The sequence below is a fragment of the Neoarius graeffei genome, chromosome 1 (assembly GCF_027579695.1).
Source record: "Neoarius graeffei isolate fNeoGra1 chromosome 1, fNeoGra1.pri, whole genome shotgun sequence".
NCBI classification, from domain to species: Eukaryota; Metazoa; Chordata; class Actinopteri; order Siluriformes; family Ariidae; genus Neoarius; species Neoarius graeffei.
The window spans coordinates 83,840,999-83,861,506 of NC_083569.1; the positions used below are offsets into that span (position 1 = coordinate 83,840,999).

Here is a 20,508-nt window from a genome sequence, read left to right on the forward strand (position 1 = left end):
ATTTTAAAATAGAATAGAAATGGTGGGAAGTGTGTCCCCAAGGTGTGATGCTCTTGAAATAATGAATTGATTGACAGCCTTAGTAGGTGCTCTGAAAAATGTTCGGCGCGCGCTGCGCGCGCACAATACCTTTTCTCCTCTGGGTGCTAAGCTACCCCTGTCTCTCAAACCTAGTGACGTCCCTGGTTTAGGCTAATTGGTGGCTCTAAATTGACTGTAGGTGTGAATGGTTGCATGTCTCTATGTATTAGCCTTGTGATGACCTGGTGACTTGTCCAGGGTGTACCTTGCCTCTCACCCATAGTCAGCTGGGATAGGCTCCAGCTTGCCTGTGACCCTGCACAGGATAAGTGGTTATGGATAAGGGATGGATATGTTGTTTTGCAGACAGTTAATGTTTTATAGCAGGCGTTCTCAAATGTTTTGTATCTTTAAATGTGTACATTTGCCCGCGCAAGACTGCTATCTGTCCTGGCTCCCCATTGGTGGAATGACCTTCCCATTGAGGTCAGAACTGCCAACTTCCTGACCACCTTCAAGAGCAGACTGAAGACTCACTTCTTCAGGCTGCACCTCTCCCCTGCTTCCCTGCACATTATGTAACTACGTATCGGTCTAGACCAACCCAGGCTGTGTACTTTCTAGCCTGGGATTAGCTGTTGGAGTTTTAATTTTCAATATTTAATTGCACTTTATATGGTTGGTTTGTTTCCTTGGCTGTTCGCTGAGTGTTGGTACTTGAACCAGATTAGCTATAACTAACCATCCATTATTCATAACAGCTTATCCTGTGCAGGGTCACAGGCAAGCTGGATCCTATCCCAGCTGGCTATGGGCGAGAGGTGGGGTACACCCCAGGGTCAAGTCGCCAGATCATCGCAGGGGTGACACATAGAGACAAACATCCATTCATACTTACATTCAAACCTACGGTCAATTTAGAGCCACCAATTAGCCTAACCTGCATGTCCTGCATGTCTGCTTGTCCAGGGTGTACCCTGCCTCTCGCCCATAGTCTGCTGGGATAGGCTCCAGCTTGCCTGTGACCCTGTAGAACAGGATAAGTGGCTACAGATAATGGATGGATGGATGGATTTTGTACCCCCTGGCTGGACACAGACCCGTGGAGGTCTCAGGACTCCATTGTGAGAATCCCTGCTCTCAGAGTTTGATAAATATGTAAAAATATTATTATAATTGCTCTTGGCACTGTAATAATGAATGTTAGTTTTCATAAAATGCCTCATTATCATAAACAAAAGCTGTATCTCCAAGCAGGTCAATATTAGTTAACTAAATTGATGAAATAAAACAGTTCACTTTGAAAAAGATATGTGTACAATTCGGTTGAAGCAGGCCTACATTTTTAGCTTGAACATATTTATTGAATGTCGCTGAAAAAATATCTGAACACTGAGACTTGACCTGTCCTGTCACATGGTCACTTATTTTTTAATTACTCATTGGTGGCTATTCTAAGTTTCTACAGTGCCTTTCAGTCATTTATTAGTGATTTATTATTAACTACTTTTTTTTTTTGAGGGTCTTGTTTCTATTTTGGACTTGCAGTCATGTCAGCATGGATACCTGAGATGACCTCAAGCAGCAGCATAAGCTTGAGGCCATTTCTGAAGTCCTCTTCGATATTCTCGATCTGAGTGCCAGCCTTTCGCAGGTGAGAGTTACACCAAGCTGTGAATGTCTGACACACACAGAAAGAAAGACACAAATTAAGCACCAGATATAAAGGAAAATGAACACCTCTTCAGACCCTAGTCTGAAAATCAGTGCTATTTTGAGACTCACTTTTGAATAATGAATCAGAGTTTTACTTTCCTTTAACCAAGTCTGACTGAAATTATTTCAGCTTGCAGTGCTGCTGATGCGTCATGCAGGAACGCAGGCTGTTATTATTGAGCAGAACCCACGTCTACGACTGCGTGTCTGCTTCCAGTGAGCGAGTTTCCTCTGAACCTCAATCCAACCGTGTAGGTGTTCAGGGCACAGTGGCAGCGCTGTGCTAAAACTGAGTTCGTGTTTGTCTGTGTGTGCTGAGTGATCATTATAAAAGAGCATTAAAGGAAGTTTGAACACGTCATGTGTAGGAGTAGATGATGTATCTGTGTGTGTGTGTGTGTGTGTGTGAGAAAGAGAGAGACTGGAAAAGCTTGAAAAGAGAAAGAGACAGATGAAAGAGGGAAGAATGGAGGTGTGAAGCACAGCTGTGAGGCTAAACGTGGGTTTCAACAATCACTCTGGCTTTCAGCAATGATGGGGCAGTGGGGCAAGAAAGAGAGCTAAAAGAAGGAAGAAAGGATGGATAAAGGAGAAGGTGAAGAGAAACTAAGTACAGAGGAAGGAAAACAGAATGAAATGTGGTAAAAGAAGGATGATTGAAATAGAAGGATGAAAAATGTCCTGAGGGGGAAATGGAGCTATGAAAAGGGGAAACAGAATGGAAATGGAAAGGATGGAGGGGAGGAGGGGTGAAGGAGTCTAAATTGGGGAGATACAGGACACCAGACAGACAGCTGAGAGAGCAAGATCCCGGAATGGCAGAGAGAGAGAGAGAGAGAGAGAGAGAGAGAGAGATTTCTATAAACTGAGGCAATCTGAGTGTGTCTTAAACTCAAAATGAGTTATATGCAATGAGTTATATGCTTCTAAATAAAACTGGTCTTCGCATGCATGAGAACTGTGTGTGTGTGTGTGTGTGTGTGTGCAGCTGTTAAGTGCAGTCATCTACCCCCACCTGCTGTTCTCTTTGCCTCTTCCAGCCAATCTTTAAAAATGAGGTCATCTACAATCAGCCGGGACAGAATGCCTGTCCAGATATTTATGCCCCCCCCCCCCCACACACACACACACACACTTACCTCCTATACCCCCTACCCCCACCCCAGTTGCCCACATACTTGCCTCACTCTCCTCTGAACAGCAGTCACAGCCTGCTCATACAGTATTACGACTTTAATGATAATGCTGTTTGTGACCACTAGGGGCAGTATGGCTCCATGAAGAGAAGTGCAGAACCTTTAACGTTTCATCATTTAACAATGACACTAATATGTTTGCTAAAACATATTAGAGAAATAGATTTGTGTATATGTTCAGCATTTGTGTGTAAATACCCAGCCAGTGCATACATAGTGCCGGTCCCAAGCCTGGATAGATTGGGGAGGGTTGTATCAGGAAGGGCATCTGGTGTAAAACCTATGCCAAATCAAATACAGGTAGTCGTCGACTTACAACTGTGTTTGGTTACGACTAACTGGTCGTAAACCGATCTGGTCGTAAGTCGGCCTGTTAAATGAACATAAGTATATTGTGATGTGTAATGATATTGTAATCATCTTAAAGTCTTATTTTATCAACATTTTCTTATTTCGTTACTTTGGCTCATTATTTGGTTTAAGTCAAACACTGCATACTACACTGCGTACAGTACAATTCGTTTAATATGTGCAAAACAAAAAATATGAAATACAGGTGTGAGAAAGAGAAAACATTTTAGTTTGAAACATACCAAAATACAAATGTAAAACATAGCAAAATACAAAACTTAGTGACCGCTGGCATCACTGGTGCTTGGCTGTGGGTCGTCTATGTCATCATCAGCTGTTGCAGCGCTCAGGCTGGCGGGAGCATTTGCTCGTTTCATAAACCAGGAGCTGGGGCAGAAACTGTATGACGGAGTGCGCGAGGGAGCGCGAGAGAGACTGCACATGTGCCTGGAGCTGGGGCGGAAACTGTATGACGGAGTGCGCGAGGGAGCGCGAGAGAGACTACGCATGTGCCTGGAGCTGGGGCGGACACTGTTGTACGCAGCAAGAGGCGCTGCCGGGAGATGGGGCAGAAACTGTCGTACGCTCAGCTAGCTCAGCTGGGGAACACTTGCCAGTCATAACCAGACGGTCGTAAAGTCGATCGATCGTAAGTCGCATAGGTCGTAAGTCGACGACTACCTGTATGTGGAATAGATCCACTGTGGTGACCCCAAATGTACGGAAGCAGCCGAAAGAAGAAGACGATTCAGTATGTGTGTGATCTGGATGAGAGTGAAGAAGTAGAACTGACACCACTATCCTGTTCATTTGTGCACAGGTTTTTCACACTGCGAAACTATGAGGCTGTTCTCTTTCCTCCTCCTCCTCCTCCTCCTCCTCCTCCTCCTCATCATCATCATCATCATATCCATCATCTCTCTACTTCTCTTATACACATAAAACAATGTTAAAACTCCTTCCTGTGAGACAACTGAGATCTGCATTTACTCACCTGGGGGTGCCAGTGTGTGTGTGTGTGTGTGTGTGTGTGTGTGTGAGAGAGAGATTCTGAGATTATATCTGATATTTACATCTGCAGTTATTTGACAGAATGCAAAGATCAATGAAGAACTAGTTAAGCCTCAGACAGAGTTAGTACACAGTTAAACAGAGTAACTATCTCAAATCCACACCACAGACCAAATGAAGACTATACTAACTGATTTACACGCACACTTTTTAACCTAAATTCTGCATTTTCACCAGACTAGGTTTATTAAGCAGCACATATAGTACAAGTCAAAAGTTTGTACACCCCTACTCATTCATATCCATAACCGCTTATCCTGTGCAGAGTCACAGGCAAGCTAGAACCTATCCCAGCTGACTATGGGTGAGAGGTGAGGTACACCCTGGACAAGTCACCAGATAATTGCAGGGCTGACACATAGAGACACACAACTTACGGTCAATTTAGAACCACCAATTACTCTAACCTGCATGTCTTTGGACTGTGGGGGAAACCAGAGCACCCAGAGGAAACCCACACAGACACAGGGAGAACATGCAGACTCCACACAGAAAGGCCTCTGTTGGCCACTGGGCTCAAACCCAGAACCTGCTTGCTGTGAGGCGACAGTGCTAACCACTACACCACCGTACCACCCTACTCATACGTATGTTTTTTTTTTTCTGTATTGTGACTATTTTCTATATTGTAAAACAATACTGAAACCATCAACACTATGAAATAACATCTGGAACATGTGGTAAACAAAAAACTGTAGTAATAATAATAATAATAATAATAATAATAATAATAATAATAATAATATGCATATTTTAGATTCTTCAAAGTATCCAGTGATGACACCCTGATGACACTTTGCACACTATTAGCATTATCTTAACCAGCTTCATGAGGTAGTCACCTGGAATGCTTTTCAATTAACAAATGTGCCTCATCAAAAGTTAATTAGTGCAATTTCTTGCCTTCTTAATGTGTTTGAGATCAAAAAGTAAACAGTAAATATCAAAAATACAGTAAATAGCCCTATTCCACAATCGTAGTAATCTATATTATGTCAAGAACCACTCAACTAAGTAAAGAGAAATGACATCCATCATTACTTTCAGACATTAAGTGACTTGTAATTAATAAAAATAAAGAAAAAAAACACTGAATTAGAAGGTGTGGCAAAACTTTTGACTGTTACTGTAATTTAATTTCTCTATCATTTTTTGGGGGAAATTTGTCCATTACATTGTTTTATGACATTTCTACATATTTAAAATGTTTCCAGTAACATTTTGAATTTGACATCAGAAATGCTTGTTTATGTACCCTGAAATGAAACGGTAATGTCTGTTTTTGAAAATATTTTTTTTAAATAACTGTCATTGTTGTCTATGTTTAAACAAAGATTGTAAAAAATCTCAAGCCTCGGACCCTGTTTACACCTGATCACTTCATGCCATGTATCGACAGTATATTGTATAAGGTTTGAACCACATGTATTTACACGTCTCCACATTTCTCATTTATCTGTCTCTGTATAAATGTGTCTCTTGTCGTACAGACAGAAGTACATTAGCTGTACTGCCCATTAATACGCAAATCAGTTCATTACATTATAACAACGTATAGTGCTGTTCTTCACCTATTTAGCTGCTTTATTCATTTGTGTTAGTCTTCATTTTCATCTCATTCTCATTACCTCTAGCCGCTTTATCCTGTTCTACAGGGTCGCAGGCAAGCTGGAGCCTATCCCAGCTGACTACGGGCAAAAGACGGGGTACACCCTGGACAAGTTGCCAGGTCATCACAGGGCTGACACATAGACACAGACAACCATTCACACTCACATTCACACCTACGGTCAATTTAGAGTCACCAGTTAACCTAACCTGCATGTCTTTGGACTGTGGGGGAAACCGGAGCACCCGGAGGAAACCCACGCGGACATGGGGAGAACATGCAAACTCCGCACAGAAAGGCCCTCACCGGCCACGGGGCTCGAACCCGGACCTTCTTGCTGTGAGGCAACAGCGCTAACCACTACACCACCGTGCCGCCCCCATTTTGTTTCTTTGTATATTAAAAAAAATGGCTGCCATACTAAAAATCGTTTATTTCTCTAACATGTTTAATGGATTGAATTGTTGAGACAGACTTGTTAGAATGTGTCTCAGCTCTCCTGAAGTGATTTGAGTTTAAAATGTGTCTTGGGTGTATTTACACATTCATCTTACTGTGGAAAATCTCTAAGCAAAAAGAATCCTGATACTTGAGGTGAAGAAGCACGATCTAGACATTCACTGGAACATTATTTAATTATTTTAAATGTAACACATAACACATACCAGTGAAGCACAGAAGAAACAATTAGCAATGAGGGGGTATTCCAACCTTTCTAAACCTGTTCAGCCTCGCTGTTTTACCAACACACACACACACACACACTATATATATTTGCTGACTTTGGGATTGCGGTTGTCATGAACAGTTTTGCGCTCAGGTTTCTGTCAGTGGGGGGCTTATAGCATCAACGAAGCTGACTTTATGTTAGGACTGTTAATGTTATAGTCATGTTGTCTGTTGTTGCCCAAATGAGGATGGGTTCCCTTTTGAGTCTGGTTCCTCTCGAGGTTTCTTCCTCATGTCGTCTGAGGGAGTTTTCCCTTGCCACCGTCGCCACAGGCTTGCTCATTGGGGATAGATTAGGGATAAAATTAGCTCATGTTTTAAGTCGTTCAAATTCTGTAAAGCTGCTTTGCGACAATGTTTATTATTAAAAGTGCTATACAAATAAACTTGACTTGACTTGACTTGGCTATATTAATAGCTTTTATCTGGTTGGAACGTGGTGATTTGTTTCCCCGTGTGTACACTCTGTCTGTTCTGAATCCACACCTGTTCAATGAGAGCTACTGGATTTGGGATTGTCACTATGATAATGTAAAAGTTCCTTCTGTCTCAAAGCCGCTGATCCCCAATTTACATTCATCTCAAACAATACAAAAGATATACACATTCAAAAGATAAGAAGTAAATTTTTAACCCCCCCCCCCCCCCCCCCAAATAAATAAATAAATAAATAAATAAAAATCCACAGGTCTCTTAATTATTTTGGGAAAATGTGGTCTCAATAAATACATGTATTTTTTAGGCGCTTTTTTTTTCAAAATTATATCTTCATTGTGTGACTTATTTTGTAAATTATTTAACACTGAGTGTATGGATGTATGTTTTGATTCTATGCTTTGTTAACTGTGCTGTTGCCTGTCTTGGCCAGGACGCTCTTGTAAAAGAGATTTTTAATCTCAATGAGTCTTTCTTGCTTAAATAAAGGTTAAATAAATAAAAATAATAAATAAATGGTGCATTAATTATACTTAATATAATCTGAATTGTGTCCTAAAATCGATATTATGTATACGTTGTACTACAACAAAATTCTTATAATGTCCGACATTACATTACATGGCAGGCATTTAGCAGACGCTCTTATCCAGAGCGACATCTGACAAGACCCTGACATACCCACAGCAGTGGGCAGCCTGGGGAGCAGTTGGGGGTTAGGCTTACCCAAATATGGCACAGTGAGCATATGTGGGTAATAACAGGTTTGTGGATTTTACATGGATCCTTATTACTGTGATAAATGTAATATCAAGCTAGAGCTAATATTACTGTGGATAAATAACTCAACACAAGTCAGAGAGATGAACTTTTATGAGAATCATATTTTGGTTATTTTAATTTTGCTTGAGAGATACACATTTTTCCTTATGTGGTTTATGATGTATGAAGGGAGTATACCTACCAGTCAGTGATGGTTTATCTGAAAGATCCAGCCAAAGCTTTAATATTTTCAAAGTTTAAAATGATAGGCAGGTCACTTCAAATATTGATATAATCTCTTTTTTAACCTTTTATTGCTATATAAATATACAGTGATGTGTTCTATCTATCTATCTATCTATCTATCTATCTATCTATCTATCTATCTATCTATCTATCTATCTATCTATCGACACAAGTGTTTTACTGGGAAATACACCACTCGTATTTTTCATACAAGCTACATCCGGGACACTGAGTAAAATATTTTTCAATATCCTCACTTGTGATGAAATCGATGAATTGTTGTGATAAATTTGAGTACTTTTTGTTTGTGAATGTGTCTACATAATAAAAAGAACATCACACATTGGCTTGAAGATCTCATCTCATCTCATTATCTCTAGCCGCTTTATCCTGTTCTACAGGGTCGCAGGCAAGCTGGAGCCTATCCCAGTTGACTACAGGCGAAAGGCAGGGTACACCCTGGACAAGTCACCAGGTCATCACAGGGCTGACACATAGACACAGACAACCATTCACACTCACACCTACGGTCAATTTAGAGTCACCAGTTAACCTAACCTGCATGTCTTTGGACTGTGGGGGAAACCAGAGCACCCAGAGGAAACCCACGCGGACACGGGGAGAACATGCAAACTCCACACAGAAAGGCCCTCGCCGGCCACGGGGCTCAAACCCGGACCTTCTTGCTGTGAGGCGGCAGCGCTAACCACTACACCACCGTGCCGCCGCTGGCTTGAAGATATGAAGTTAATCTTCTTGTGTTGAAAAACTAGTATTTTTCAGAAGAAATACATCACAGCAGATCTGAGTGACACTTTTCCTGATATTTCACTCCCAGTGTTTTCCCACTGACTGGATGCGCGTTGTCAACATGGCAAACCGGTTCAAAATTAAAATTCTTTTCATTAACTTGTTTTTTTTCTTTTGTGGAAAAAGAACATTACAGAGTGGTGTGAAGATATGAAGTTTATCTTCTTGTGTTGAAAAATATATCACTTGTTTGCTTCACTCACTCATGAAATATGTTCACCACTTGAAGATAAACTTCATATCTTCGCACCACTGTGTATTATAGTACTGTGCAAAAGTCTTAGGCACCTTTTTTTTGTTTTTTAGTACAAATTTTGTTATAGACTTTTATTTTTTATGACTTCTACATTATGAAACCAGTACAAAAACACTTTAGGTTTCCAAACATTCATTTTCCAGCACAAAATTAAATGTTACAGAAAAATGTTTGTATGTCAGTAAACAAAGCAGCATATTACATAACAGTCCACTTTTCAGATTAAAAAAGAAAACATAATCAAAGCTACTGGGTTTTGGTGCAAAATTAAGAAGCAAATGTGACAAAGTGTCCAGAAGAACTGTGGCTGATTCTGTAAGATGTTCAGTAAAACCTACAGCTCATTTCCTTATAAAACTGAACACACTGTACCTGAGACTACTAATTTTTTTTAAGCAAAGGGTCGTCTCACACCAAACATTGACTTTTTTCATGCATTACTGCTTACTGATCTTGATGGGGTTTTTTTAAAATGTAGAAACATTTAATCTCATTATTTTTAAAATGAATTTCATTATCAAGACTTTTGCACAGTACTTTATATATAGATTAATCTTCATATACATATAATTGTGGAATAGGGCTCATTTCTCATCTCATTATCTCTAGCCGCTTTATCCTGTTCTACAGGGTCGCAGGCAAGCTGGAGCCTATCCCAGCTGACTACGGGCGAAAGGCGGGGTACACCCTGGACAAGTCACCAGGTCATCACAGGGCTGACACATAGACACAGACAACCATTCACACTCACACCTACAGTCAATTTAGAGTCACCAGTTAACCTAACCTTCATGTCTTTGGACTGTGGGGGAAACCGGAGCACCCGGAGGAAACCCACGCGGACACGGGGAGAACATGCAAACTCCACACAGAAAGGCCCTCGCCGGCCACGGGGCTCGAACCCGGACCTTCTTGCTGTGAGGCGACAGCGCTAACCACTACACCACCGTGCCACCGTGGAATAGGGCTATTTACTGTATTTTTATTATTTACTATTTGATCTCAAACGCATTAACAAGGCAATAAATTACACTAATTAACTTTGATGAGGCACACCGGTTAATTGAAAAGCATTCCAGGTGACTATTTTAAGATAACGCCAATAGTGTGTAAAGTGTCATCAAGGTAAACGCTGGCTGCTCTGAAGAAGCTAAACTATGAAACATATTTTGCTTTTAAACACTTTTTATTACAGGTTTTGAAACTGTGTGTTATGGATTTTCTTTACATATGCAGTGTTTGGGGGCAGCACGGTGGTGTAGTGGTTAGCACTGTCGCCTCACAGCAAGAAGGTCCGGGTTCGAGCCCCATGGCCGACGAGGGCCTTTCTGTGTGGAGTTTGCATGTTCTCCCCGTGTCCGCGTGGGTTTCCTCCGGGTGCTCCGGTTTCCCCCACAGTCCAAAGACATGCAGGTTAGGTTAACTGGTGACTCTAAATTGACCGTAGGTGTGAATGTGAGTGTGAATGGTTGTCTGTGTCTATGTGTCAGCCCTGTGATGACCTGGCGACTTGTCCAGGGTGTACCCCGCCTTTCGCCCGTAGTCAGCTGGGATAGGCTCCAGCTTGCCTGCGACCCTGTAGAACAGGATAAAGCGGCTAGAGATAATGAGATGAGATGAGATGCAGTGTTTGGCCTGTTTTTGTATCTGACCCTGATGTATATTTCTCTTAGATGTGGTTTGTTTGTGAAGGTGAGAACACTGCAAACTTATTCGGATGACAGCGTCAGATCGAGGTGGTCTCAGACCTGTTCCATTTTAAATCTAGTGAAGTTCGATTGCAGTGAGAAAGTGATTTGATCCTGAATCAATCCGACTGCACACAGCGAACCAAACTTGTGTAGTTAGGGTTGCTGGTGACATTTTTCTGAGGAGCTATATTGTGGTGCAAAGGACAGAGCTGTAGTGCTGCAGAAATGCAACATGATTTGTTGAAATAAGATCTAATGACCAAAGACAATGTTTGAATGACTTTTGTCTGTCACTGTTAATCTTCTCGTAAATACTTTACCGAAGCCATGGGGCTGGTGTGATGTATTAATGTCCCTGGTGAAATATCCAGCTTAGTCTCACAAGCTACCAGCTGCCAAAACACACTGGTCAAACTGGTAGACCATCTTTATCAACAAGTAGAAATGCAACAGTTTCCAAAATAATTCAGCATCATAGTAAAGTGATTTTGATTCCTCCTTTCATTCCTACTGTAATGGGCTCATAACCCACTGCTTCACATTATATCTAGCACAACACATCTTCTCTTTGTTTGGCATTGTTGTTTGTATTTCTTTCTTCCTGAAGATGTCCATATTTAGATTTGAATATGTGCATTTTTTAGCTGATGACTAATTGGCTCTAGCACTTATACAAGCCAACATTAGTGTGTTATCTTTCACATTATGATTCGTCTGTCTCTCTGAATAGAAATGTTCCAAATGAATAAATAATGCAGAAACATTTAGAGAGGCTTGAGTAAGAGCAGCTTGTGAAACACTGTTGGTTTCTTAAAATAGTCTCTCTCTCTCTCTCTCTCTCGCAATACCACTGCCATTTTAACAAAACAAGAAGGAGAAATGTCTCTGATGTCTCTGTCTTATACATTACTACATAGTAATATCTTTTGATAATTTTATATACTACTACTGTACTAAAACCATGTTAAACTGCTAGAGATCATTTCTAAATCTGTTTAGAATATAGGCAGACATCTGTTCTGTAAATTTTGTTTTATATTATTATATACCAAGAAAACAAGAAAAAAAATTGGTATATTTTTGTAAATTTCCACAGGAGGCCTACAGGAGTTTGAAAATCGAGTTTGTTCACCCTTCTCAGATGAACAGGTGAACAGGAAGCTGCTTTTCATTCCTGACCATTTTACCACAGTAGCTTCCTCTAGTCGTTACATGGCTCCACACGTTAGCTGTTCAGGTGTGAATGAGAGATTCAGTTTAAAGCCTTGCTGGGATTCACTGATGCTTCTTTGACATCGCTCACCCCAGTCATGTGACCTCAAATAAGCCAATCAGATTCTCAGGAGAACCATCGTCTCCGATTGAGGGAAATGTTACCATGGAAACCTGAAATGTCTCTCTGTCAAGAGTAGCACACGTCACACGGAGTACAGCGATGGACACAGAAGTGTGATGGAGCCTGCTGTGTATCAGAATGAACCTTTATTATTGGATAAGGGTTTTTTAGCAGAAAGATAATTTGCCCAGAACTGTGCAGTTCTGTTGGTAACGTCCTACTTAAAAAAATAATGATAATAATGTGGGAATATTTTTAAATCTTGAGAATGAGAGTCTAATGCATGGCCACTAAGGGTGGACGATAGGAAAAAAATACTATATCATGATTCTCAAAGACATTTCTATGATACATAATATTCAATCATTTCTGTTTCCGGTTGAGAGTACGCTGTAAGCATTTTGGCTGCTGCTTCTCACCAGAGCTTTTTATTTTTCCTTTTTTCCTTTTGTTTTTCTTTTTGTGTTTGTATGTTTTGATGTCTGTTCTTTGTTTGAACGTTTTGTCCTCTCGTTGTGGCGTAGCTCTGGACCCAGTTTTGGGTGTTGTTTTCCTTCAGGCCTTGGTCCGCCATTGGTGATGCCTGTGCTCCTTGCTATGGACTGCAATGAGCACGTTGGTCTTTTTAACATTAGGGTTGTCCAGTGCTTGGTGCGGTGTTCCAAGCGATTTTGCCTAGTGGCATTGTGGTGGCTGTGCAGGTGGTTTGGGACATACCAGAGCTCTGTGTGGCAGTGCTTCTGTGCTTGATTTGTGGATCCATAGTGCAGTGTTCTGAGTGATGTTCCTCAGTGCCATTGTGGCAGCTGTGCAGGCAGTGTGGGATTTATTTTTGTGCGCCTTTTGGTGGGATTGTGGGCAGCTACGTCACTGGAATTACATCCTGACCCTCTTTTGGTGGACTTTTTGTTTGTTTGTTTTTTTGTAATTGTAATTGCCTGCGACCTTGGGTATGAGAAAGGTGCTATATAAGTTGAAATTCATCTCATCCCATTATCTCTAGCCGCTTTATCCTGTTCTACAGGGTTGCAGGCAAGCTGGAGCCTATCCCAGCTGACTACGGGCGAAAGGCGGGGTACACCCTGGACAAGTCACCAGGTCATCACAGGGCTGACACATAGACACAGACAACCATTCACACTCACATTCACACCTACGGTCAATTTAGAGTCACCAGTTAACCTAACCTGCATGTCTTTGGACTGTGGGGGAAACCGTAGCACCCGGAGGAAACCCACGCAGACACGGGGAGAACATGCAAACTCCGCACAGAAAGGCCCTCGCCGGCCCCGGGGCTCGAACCCGGACCTTCTTGCTGTGAGGCGATAGCGCTAACCACTACACCACCGTGCCGCCCTAAGTTGAAATTATTATTATTATGTTTAAAAAACTTATTGCAAAACCTTAATGTTGCATTAAAAAAACCTGTTAAGAACTGTTAGGGCAGCATATGTAATGGTTAGCACTTGTCACCTCACAGCAAGAAGGTTCTGAGCACCCAATGGGGGCTTTTCTGTGTGGAGTTTGCATGTTTTCCCCGTGTCTGCGTGGGTTTCCTCACAGTCCAAATGCATGCAGTTAGGTTAACTGGCTATTCTAAATTGCCCATAGGTGTGAATGTGTGTGTGAGTGCACAGAAAGGAACTGGCCACCCTACTGCTGCAATTCTGGCCAAGTCAACCAAACATGGTTCGTATCAAGCCCAGATTGGGTTCCGCAGTGATGACAATGATGTTAAGAACTGTGTTAGATGATATGGATATTTAATGTCCAGAAAAATTAATGAACACTGAAAAGGGTGGAAAGAAATTTCTGTTAACATGTGGCCATCAAATCAAAAGCTTCCTTATTAAAAAAGAAAAATAATTTTAAATATCATGATATCTGCAATATCTCAGTGTATTGTGGCATAATTAATCACAATATCAATATTATATCCCATATTGCCCAGTCCTAGTGGCCACAGCTTAGTGAGGTGTGTGAATGAGATAATTAAGTCATGGGAATGAGATAATTAAGTGTAGCCATGCTATAAAAAGGTGTGAGAATTGTGTTGTGCCCCAAACTGGAATACTAGAACTTTACAGTAATCAGTGAAAGCTTTGGGGATAAAAACTGCTGCTTGTCTGTTTTAGTCAAGATATAGCCTCGATAAAACTTTACACCCACACTTTCTTATTAATAATTCTATTTAATGCATTTTTCTTAGAATAGACTGTTTATTCTGCATAAGTTTGTTCAGATAAAAATATTGATTTTTATATTCATAGCATATAATATACAAAACAATGAATATCACAGTTCTATCATTTACAATAACGAGATACTCTAGATATCGTATTATTGGTTACATCGCTACTCTATTTTCTATGACATCAGTTCACCATGACATGTCTGAAAATTGTACAAGGAAACAATGCTCTCAATAGAGATGTGTAAAGTTTTGAGTCGGATAAAAAGCTAAGTTTTAATCAGATTTCAATGTGAACAATTAAAGAAAAAAAACAGGAAATGCTTTAATATGGTAATGCTCTTAATGATGTAATTTACATGCCATTCAATATACATGAGATTTTTTTTTTACACTGCAAAATGAAATTAAAGTATAAATTTCTTTCCATAATGTTACTTTGACTGTGGATTAAACTTCTATAGCTCAAGATATTTAAATCACAAGATAGCTGTCAGATAAAGCATTATATTTCCATGATACTAATATACAGTCACGTATATATTCCCAGAAACAGAAGATCTCAAGCTGGCTAAAGTCTGGGACAATAATAAAAGACTAAGAATAAGATCATGAAATGTTTAGAAAGTGGTGTGATGAGTTTTATATAAGATTGAAGCTTTAAAACCAGCTTTAAATTTACGGCTCTCATAGACACATGCAAAGCCAAAAATGCACACACACAAAATGAGAGTGAAAATTCATGATCACGCTCACATACGGCATAAAAAAGTGACACACATGCACACACATAAGCCCTTCCTGAGGCCTCAGTACACTTCGCTGTAGTTTATAGCAGCTGCCCTACAAGGTCATGACTTCTGGAATAGTAACTGATATTTGACCTGACATCTCTCTTTTTTCCTCTCTCTCTCTCTCTCTCTCTCTCTCTCTCTCTTTCTCTCTCTCAAGCAAGTATAAGGAACACATGATGACATCAGTACCACAGTGCAAACACAATGATACTGAATTGCTTCAAACAAATTACCATCAGCTGACATGGACAAGGACATGGACATACACACACCTTTTTTCTGTATAACGTCCCCCTGAGATCAAGGCTGGGTTTCACACTTAACGCACACCAAACCCAACATGAAGGTCCTCACACTCAGTCGTATCAAATCCTCTGTGCTTGCATTGTTATTATTACAGATAGAAAGCCACAGTAGTGACTAAGGGAACTTAAGCTTCAACCTTCTGGTGCCGCAGTGTTCAAGACTTCAAGGCATGCTGTCATCAATGGACAAAAATGAACGTATCCTGATCTGAATAGCTTGAAAACCAGCTTTATTAGAGGTGGACCACAAACAACCCAAACAACCTAATCTTCCATGGAGTTTATTAGCTGCAGAAACATGATCATGAACATGATTTTTTTTTTTTTTTTTTGCAGTAAGATCACTAGAGCTAATGATCATAAATATACCCAGTGTGTTTGACCTTATACAAATGAAATACTAAGTCTAAACAGTGACTTAAGTGTTAAAGAAAGACACAGCAAGCCATTGAAGTGACATTGGCATTAGGTAAGGAAGAGGCTCCAGAGACCACTGAGGTATCAAGCCCTGTTGGTGAGAGAGGAACAGAGTAGAAGCGTAATATCGGATATCGCTGTGAGAGAAGTGGAAAATAGCAGCAGTGATATACTGTATATTGCCATGGCAGAAGTGAAACTGATATATAGCGTCTATTCTATATGAGTGTGTTCCTGCTTGACATTACAGCTCAGTGGACAAACACATGAAGGCGCATGTGTCACAAGGTCATCTCTTTAAGAAACTAAAAAAATGAAGTAAAACTCAAAGCTCTAACAATGGTACTAATCTGCAACTAATCTCCAAGAAATAATATCTTATGCAAATAAATATAGTAAGTAAGTAGGTAAGTAAGTAAAGTTAATATTATTTAAAAACCATATGCCTCATGTTCAAATCTGGGATTTAAATATAGAATTTTATGTAATATTTTTTACTGAAAGTTTTATATAGAATTATATTCAAGAATATTAAAATAACATGTGAAACAACAAACAATGAATGAATTAACAAATGTCATTTTTAAAATGTGCATCAAGTTTTGAGATTTATTTTAAATATAAATATTTTAAAACAACTTAGATGATGTCACATATAACTGAATAAAATCCATAAATAAATAAATAAATAAATAAATAATTATTCTAATTTTAAAAATTGTATGCAAAAACAATTTTAAAATTATTTAAAATGATATGTTTTAAAAAAAATTAAAAAATATATTTCACAAAATAAATTATATGGTTTCAAAAAACTTTTTTTTTTTATTTTACATATATGCTTCTGGGACTTATATGTATATATTTTTTCCAAGTATATAAAGTATATTCAAGTTTCTTAAATAAATAAATAAATACTTTTTTTTTAAAGTTTGCATCTGGAATTTTTTAATATAAAAATATTAAAGTATATTAAAACAACTTAGATGATGTCACAAAAACTAACTAAAATCCAGAAAGAAAGAAAGAAAGAAAGAAAGAAAGAAAATTAAAAATTATAATTTAAAAAATTATATGCAAAAACAAATTCAAAATTATATTTAAAATTATATTTTTATATTATATTAAAATTATATTTAAATTTTTTTAAATGATATTTAGCAAAACAACTTATCAGGTTTAAAAAAACATTTTTTTATTTTAGATATATGCATCTAAGACTTAAAAAAAACTATATATAAGTATATTCAAGTTTCATAAATAAATAAATACATAAATACTTTTTAAAAGTTTGCATCTGGAACTTTTTTAATACCAAAATATTAAAGTATATTTAACAACTTACATGATGTCACATATTAGACATAGGTACTTTGCATACTGTGTCACACTATGTGTGTTTTATATTTGCTCTGTACCCACACACACACACACACACACACACACACACACACACACGTATTTAATTTCAGTTTGGGATATTATCAAAATATTCAGAAAATGCATTTAGAAATGCAAAAAGCAAAATAATACAAAAAAACTATAAACATTTAGTCACTATATTAAGAGGTATAAAAATCCTTATTTGTTTTTCTTTCCTTAAAATGTAAAATTGCAGAACTTGTACTGCACATCTTATCTGCTATGTATTTAACAACAAACTAGTATATACAGTAGCATGAAGTGATCATCTGATTGCACCCCCCCCCCCACACACACACACACTTCCAGCCAAATTCAAAAGTGTCACACAATATTTTAACGAGCATGCTTGTCGAGTTTTGATGTGAAATCAGTCTTTTGACATCCCTTAAACTGCACACCGTACACATAACAGTAATCACTGGAAATACTGTAACTCTACTCAGCCACAGACCTGGATGCAAACCTTTCCTGCGTCACTGATTGGCACTGATCTACACTCCAGCTAAATTAATTTGTTCCCTTGTGTGTACACATTTCTACACGCTCATATGGAGCTCAGTCTGGGCTCTTCAACAGATATTTATAGTTTACAAAATCTCTGAGTGACTTTCCGTTCATGTTTTCAATTAGCGAGCTGACTTAGATTGTATAGGAATGCAAATGAAATGCATGTGTGCTGTATAACTCTGTGCTCTATATTTGTGCACTGCAACCTTTAACCTTTAACACATCAGCTCCTCGTTAATGCTACAGTAAAATCAGATGCAAGGCATTAAGTCAAATGTATTAGAGCACATTTTCCCAAAAGTCTCTGCTTTCCAAACTTATCAACTTTATGCATGTTACTGGTTTTCATTACAGTGCTCAGCACTGGGCCTGTGCATGACCTGTACAGTAACAGAGATTACAGGTCCAGCACAAGTATCTTTATTTAAAGATTAATCCCGTTCTCAGTGCACTTCTCTGCTGGTAGAGATAGTGGAGAACTGGGACTATTTAAAGGCCACAACATGAGAATTGGACCTCAAAATTTACAAGTTAACAGCAAGCCTGTGCTGAGAAAAGCCACGTCTATTTTCTTCTGCCTGTGGAGTCATTACAGATGAAGAAGTGAAGAAGCATCATGGATTGTAGGATAATGGCCAAAATAATCATCATGGATTTCACAATTGCTCTGCAAGTTCAGCATTTTTAATAAAAAAAAATCTTTCTTTGGCAGTGTACTATATAAACCTGTATTTCTTAAAAGGTATAAATGTGTGTGAATCAGAATAAGACTGAGCCAGATGAATGCCACTATCATATGTAATCATGGCTATTATAAGTCTAGCGTTCCTTATCTAGTGATCATTTATTTCTGACTTTGGTCCGAACCTGTTTGGGAAGCAGAGAGCAAAAGATTTGCCTGAGCGCACTGTGATTGGTCAATCACAACGTACAAATGAGGCATTTAATGCAATGGAGTAGACAAGAAAAACTCAAACGGAGCTCATCAGTAGCTCAGTCAAGTGAAGAAGCCAAAAAGTGTGTGATCATGATTAAAATCTAATTAACTGCACAACTCTTTGAGGAAAAAAAGTGTTAGTAACCTCCTTATTACTACAATAACGTGTAGTGTGTGTGTGTTGAAATGTGTTGGTAGGGGCAAGAACAGGTGCAAAAGCCCCCCTTTCATATTCATTTCACCACAAAATGATGCCCTTTCTATATTCATGTCATGATATCAGCTCCTGAAGCTGCTCTCCACATAGCAAAGAGTGTGTGGGGAATCTCTGCTCCGAAACGCCAATACTGAGAAGCTCAAAGGGAGGGAGCGACTTTATAGGTCATCAAGGCATGCTAATGCAGCTAATTCCTCATCAGAGAAACTTAACCAACTGTCACATTATGTTTTAGCCCCTCTCTATAGAGATGTCTCTGTACATTTAGTGCATGTTCTTTAAAAAAAAAACACACTTCATCATTAATATCATAGGCTAATTGAAAGAATGGCTCCTGCCATGTCACTCTTCATCGCTCTGCCCTGCTAAGAAAGACTGATAGAGAGTGAGCGACAGTCATGAGGATGGAGAGAATGGAGGAGGGATATTGGAGGAAGAGCAGCCATAAGGTTTAGAATTATTTTTAGGACATGTTTATTCATAGAGTGTAATGTAATGAAGCCTTGGACTTCTCCAAACCTCCATCTCTCTCTCTCTCTCTCTCTCTCTCTTTGAGAACAACCATCTGTTGAGATCTTTCACCTCTGTCAACCCTATTTAGAGTGGGGGGGGGGGGGGGGGGGGGGTTGATGATTTAACAGAAAATATTCATAAACACCACTACTTACTTTGAGTTGGTGACGAATTTGAAAGAAAAAAAGACTCAAACTGTAACAAAGTTTCATTTTGACTCATTTGCTGAGATATGAGATTAAATTGTGAAAGACATGAATCAATTAATTAAAAAAATAAACAGATGAAGGATGAATAAGCTAAAAAATGCTTTAGCAAGGTCTTACACCTTGACTGTCTAATTAACGGCAGCAAATGTCAAACTTTTGGGTCATAAAACCAGAAAGCGGTCTCTCCTCTATTCTTATTTTTCATTCTGTCAGCATTCAGCATTTACAGATTTACAGACAAACTGCAGGTATAAAGGTGTCTTTCCATTGCACTCTTGAAAAAGTAATGTTTGTTTAAACTGCAGTGTTGGATGATTTGATTTTATGTGTCATAAATTTCACTTAATTTTATACAACTTGTAAAGGATTTACTTTTTAGGAGGGAGACAGGGGTGGTGGCGGTGTGTGTGCGGGGGTGTCTGAAAGCAGATAAAAAAAAACAAACTACTTTTTTCTGCCTCCTTTCTGAACAGTGTTAGGCATTTTTCTTAGCTAAAGCTAGTCTATACATACATAGACATATATACATATATACTATACTTGCATATATACGGTACATATAAGCATGCATGGATAATGGCCAGGTAATAAATGCCATTTCTATTTCTGGGAGAAACGAATTAGTGCACCTGATGCCATGAAGCTGTGGTCTGCATAGTTCACTAAATTGTTCTTGGTATGTACATGCTGATGTCACTCCTTTGGCTCCTATCGGGCTCAAACCTACATCCCACCTGCTGATTGCCAAGGCTACACTACATAAC

General features: G+C 39.0%; 1 protein-coding gene across 1 annotated transcript in view; it reads right to left on the reverse strand.

The window, feature by feature from the left end:
- The window catches only part of actn3b (actinin alpha 3b), a 65,803-nt gene that overhangs the window by 43,740 nt on the left and 1,555 nt on the right, over positions 1–20,508 (reverse strand). Inside the window, exon 2 of the mRNA XM_060940983.1 lies at positions 1,588–1,702. Within this exon, the coding sequence (XP_060796966.1) occupies positions 1,588–1,702 (115 nt within the window). The remainder of the gene's footprint in view (positions 1–1,587; positions 1,703–20,508) is intronic.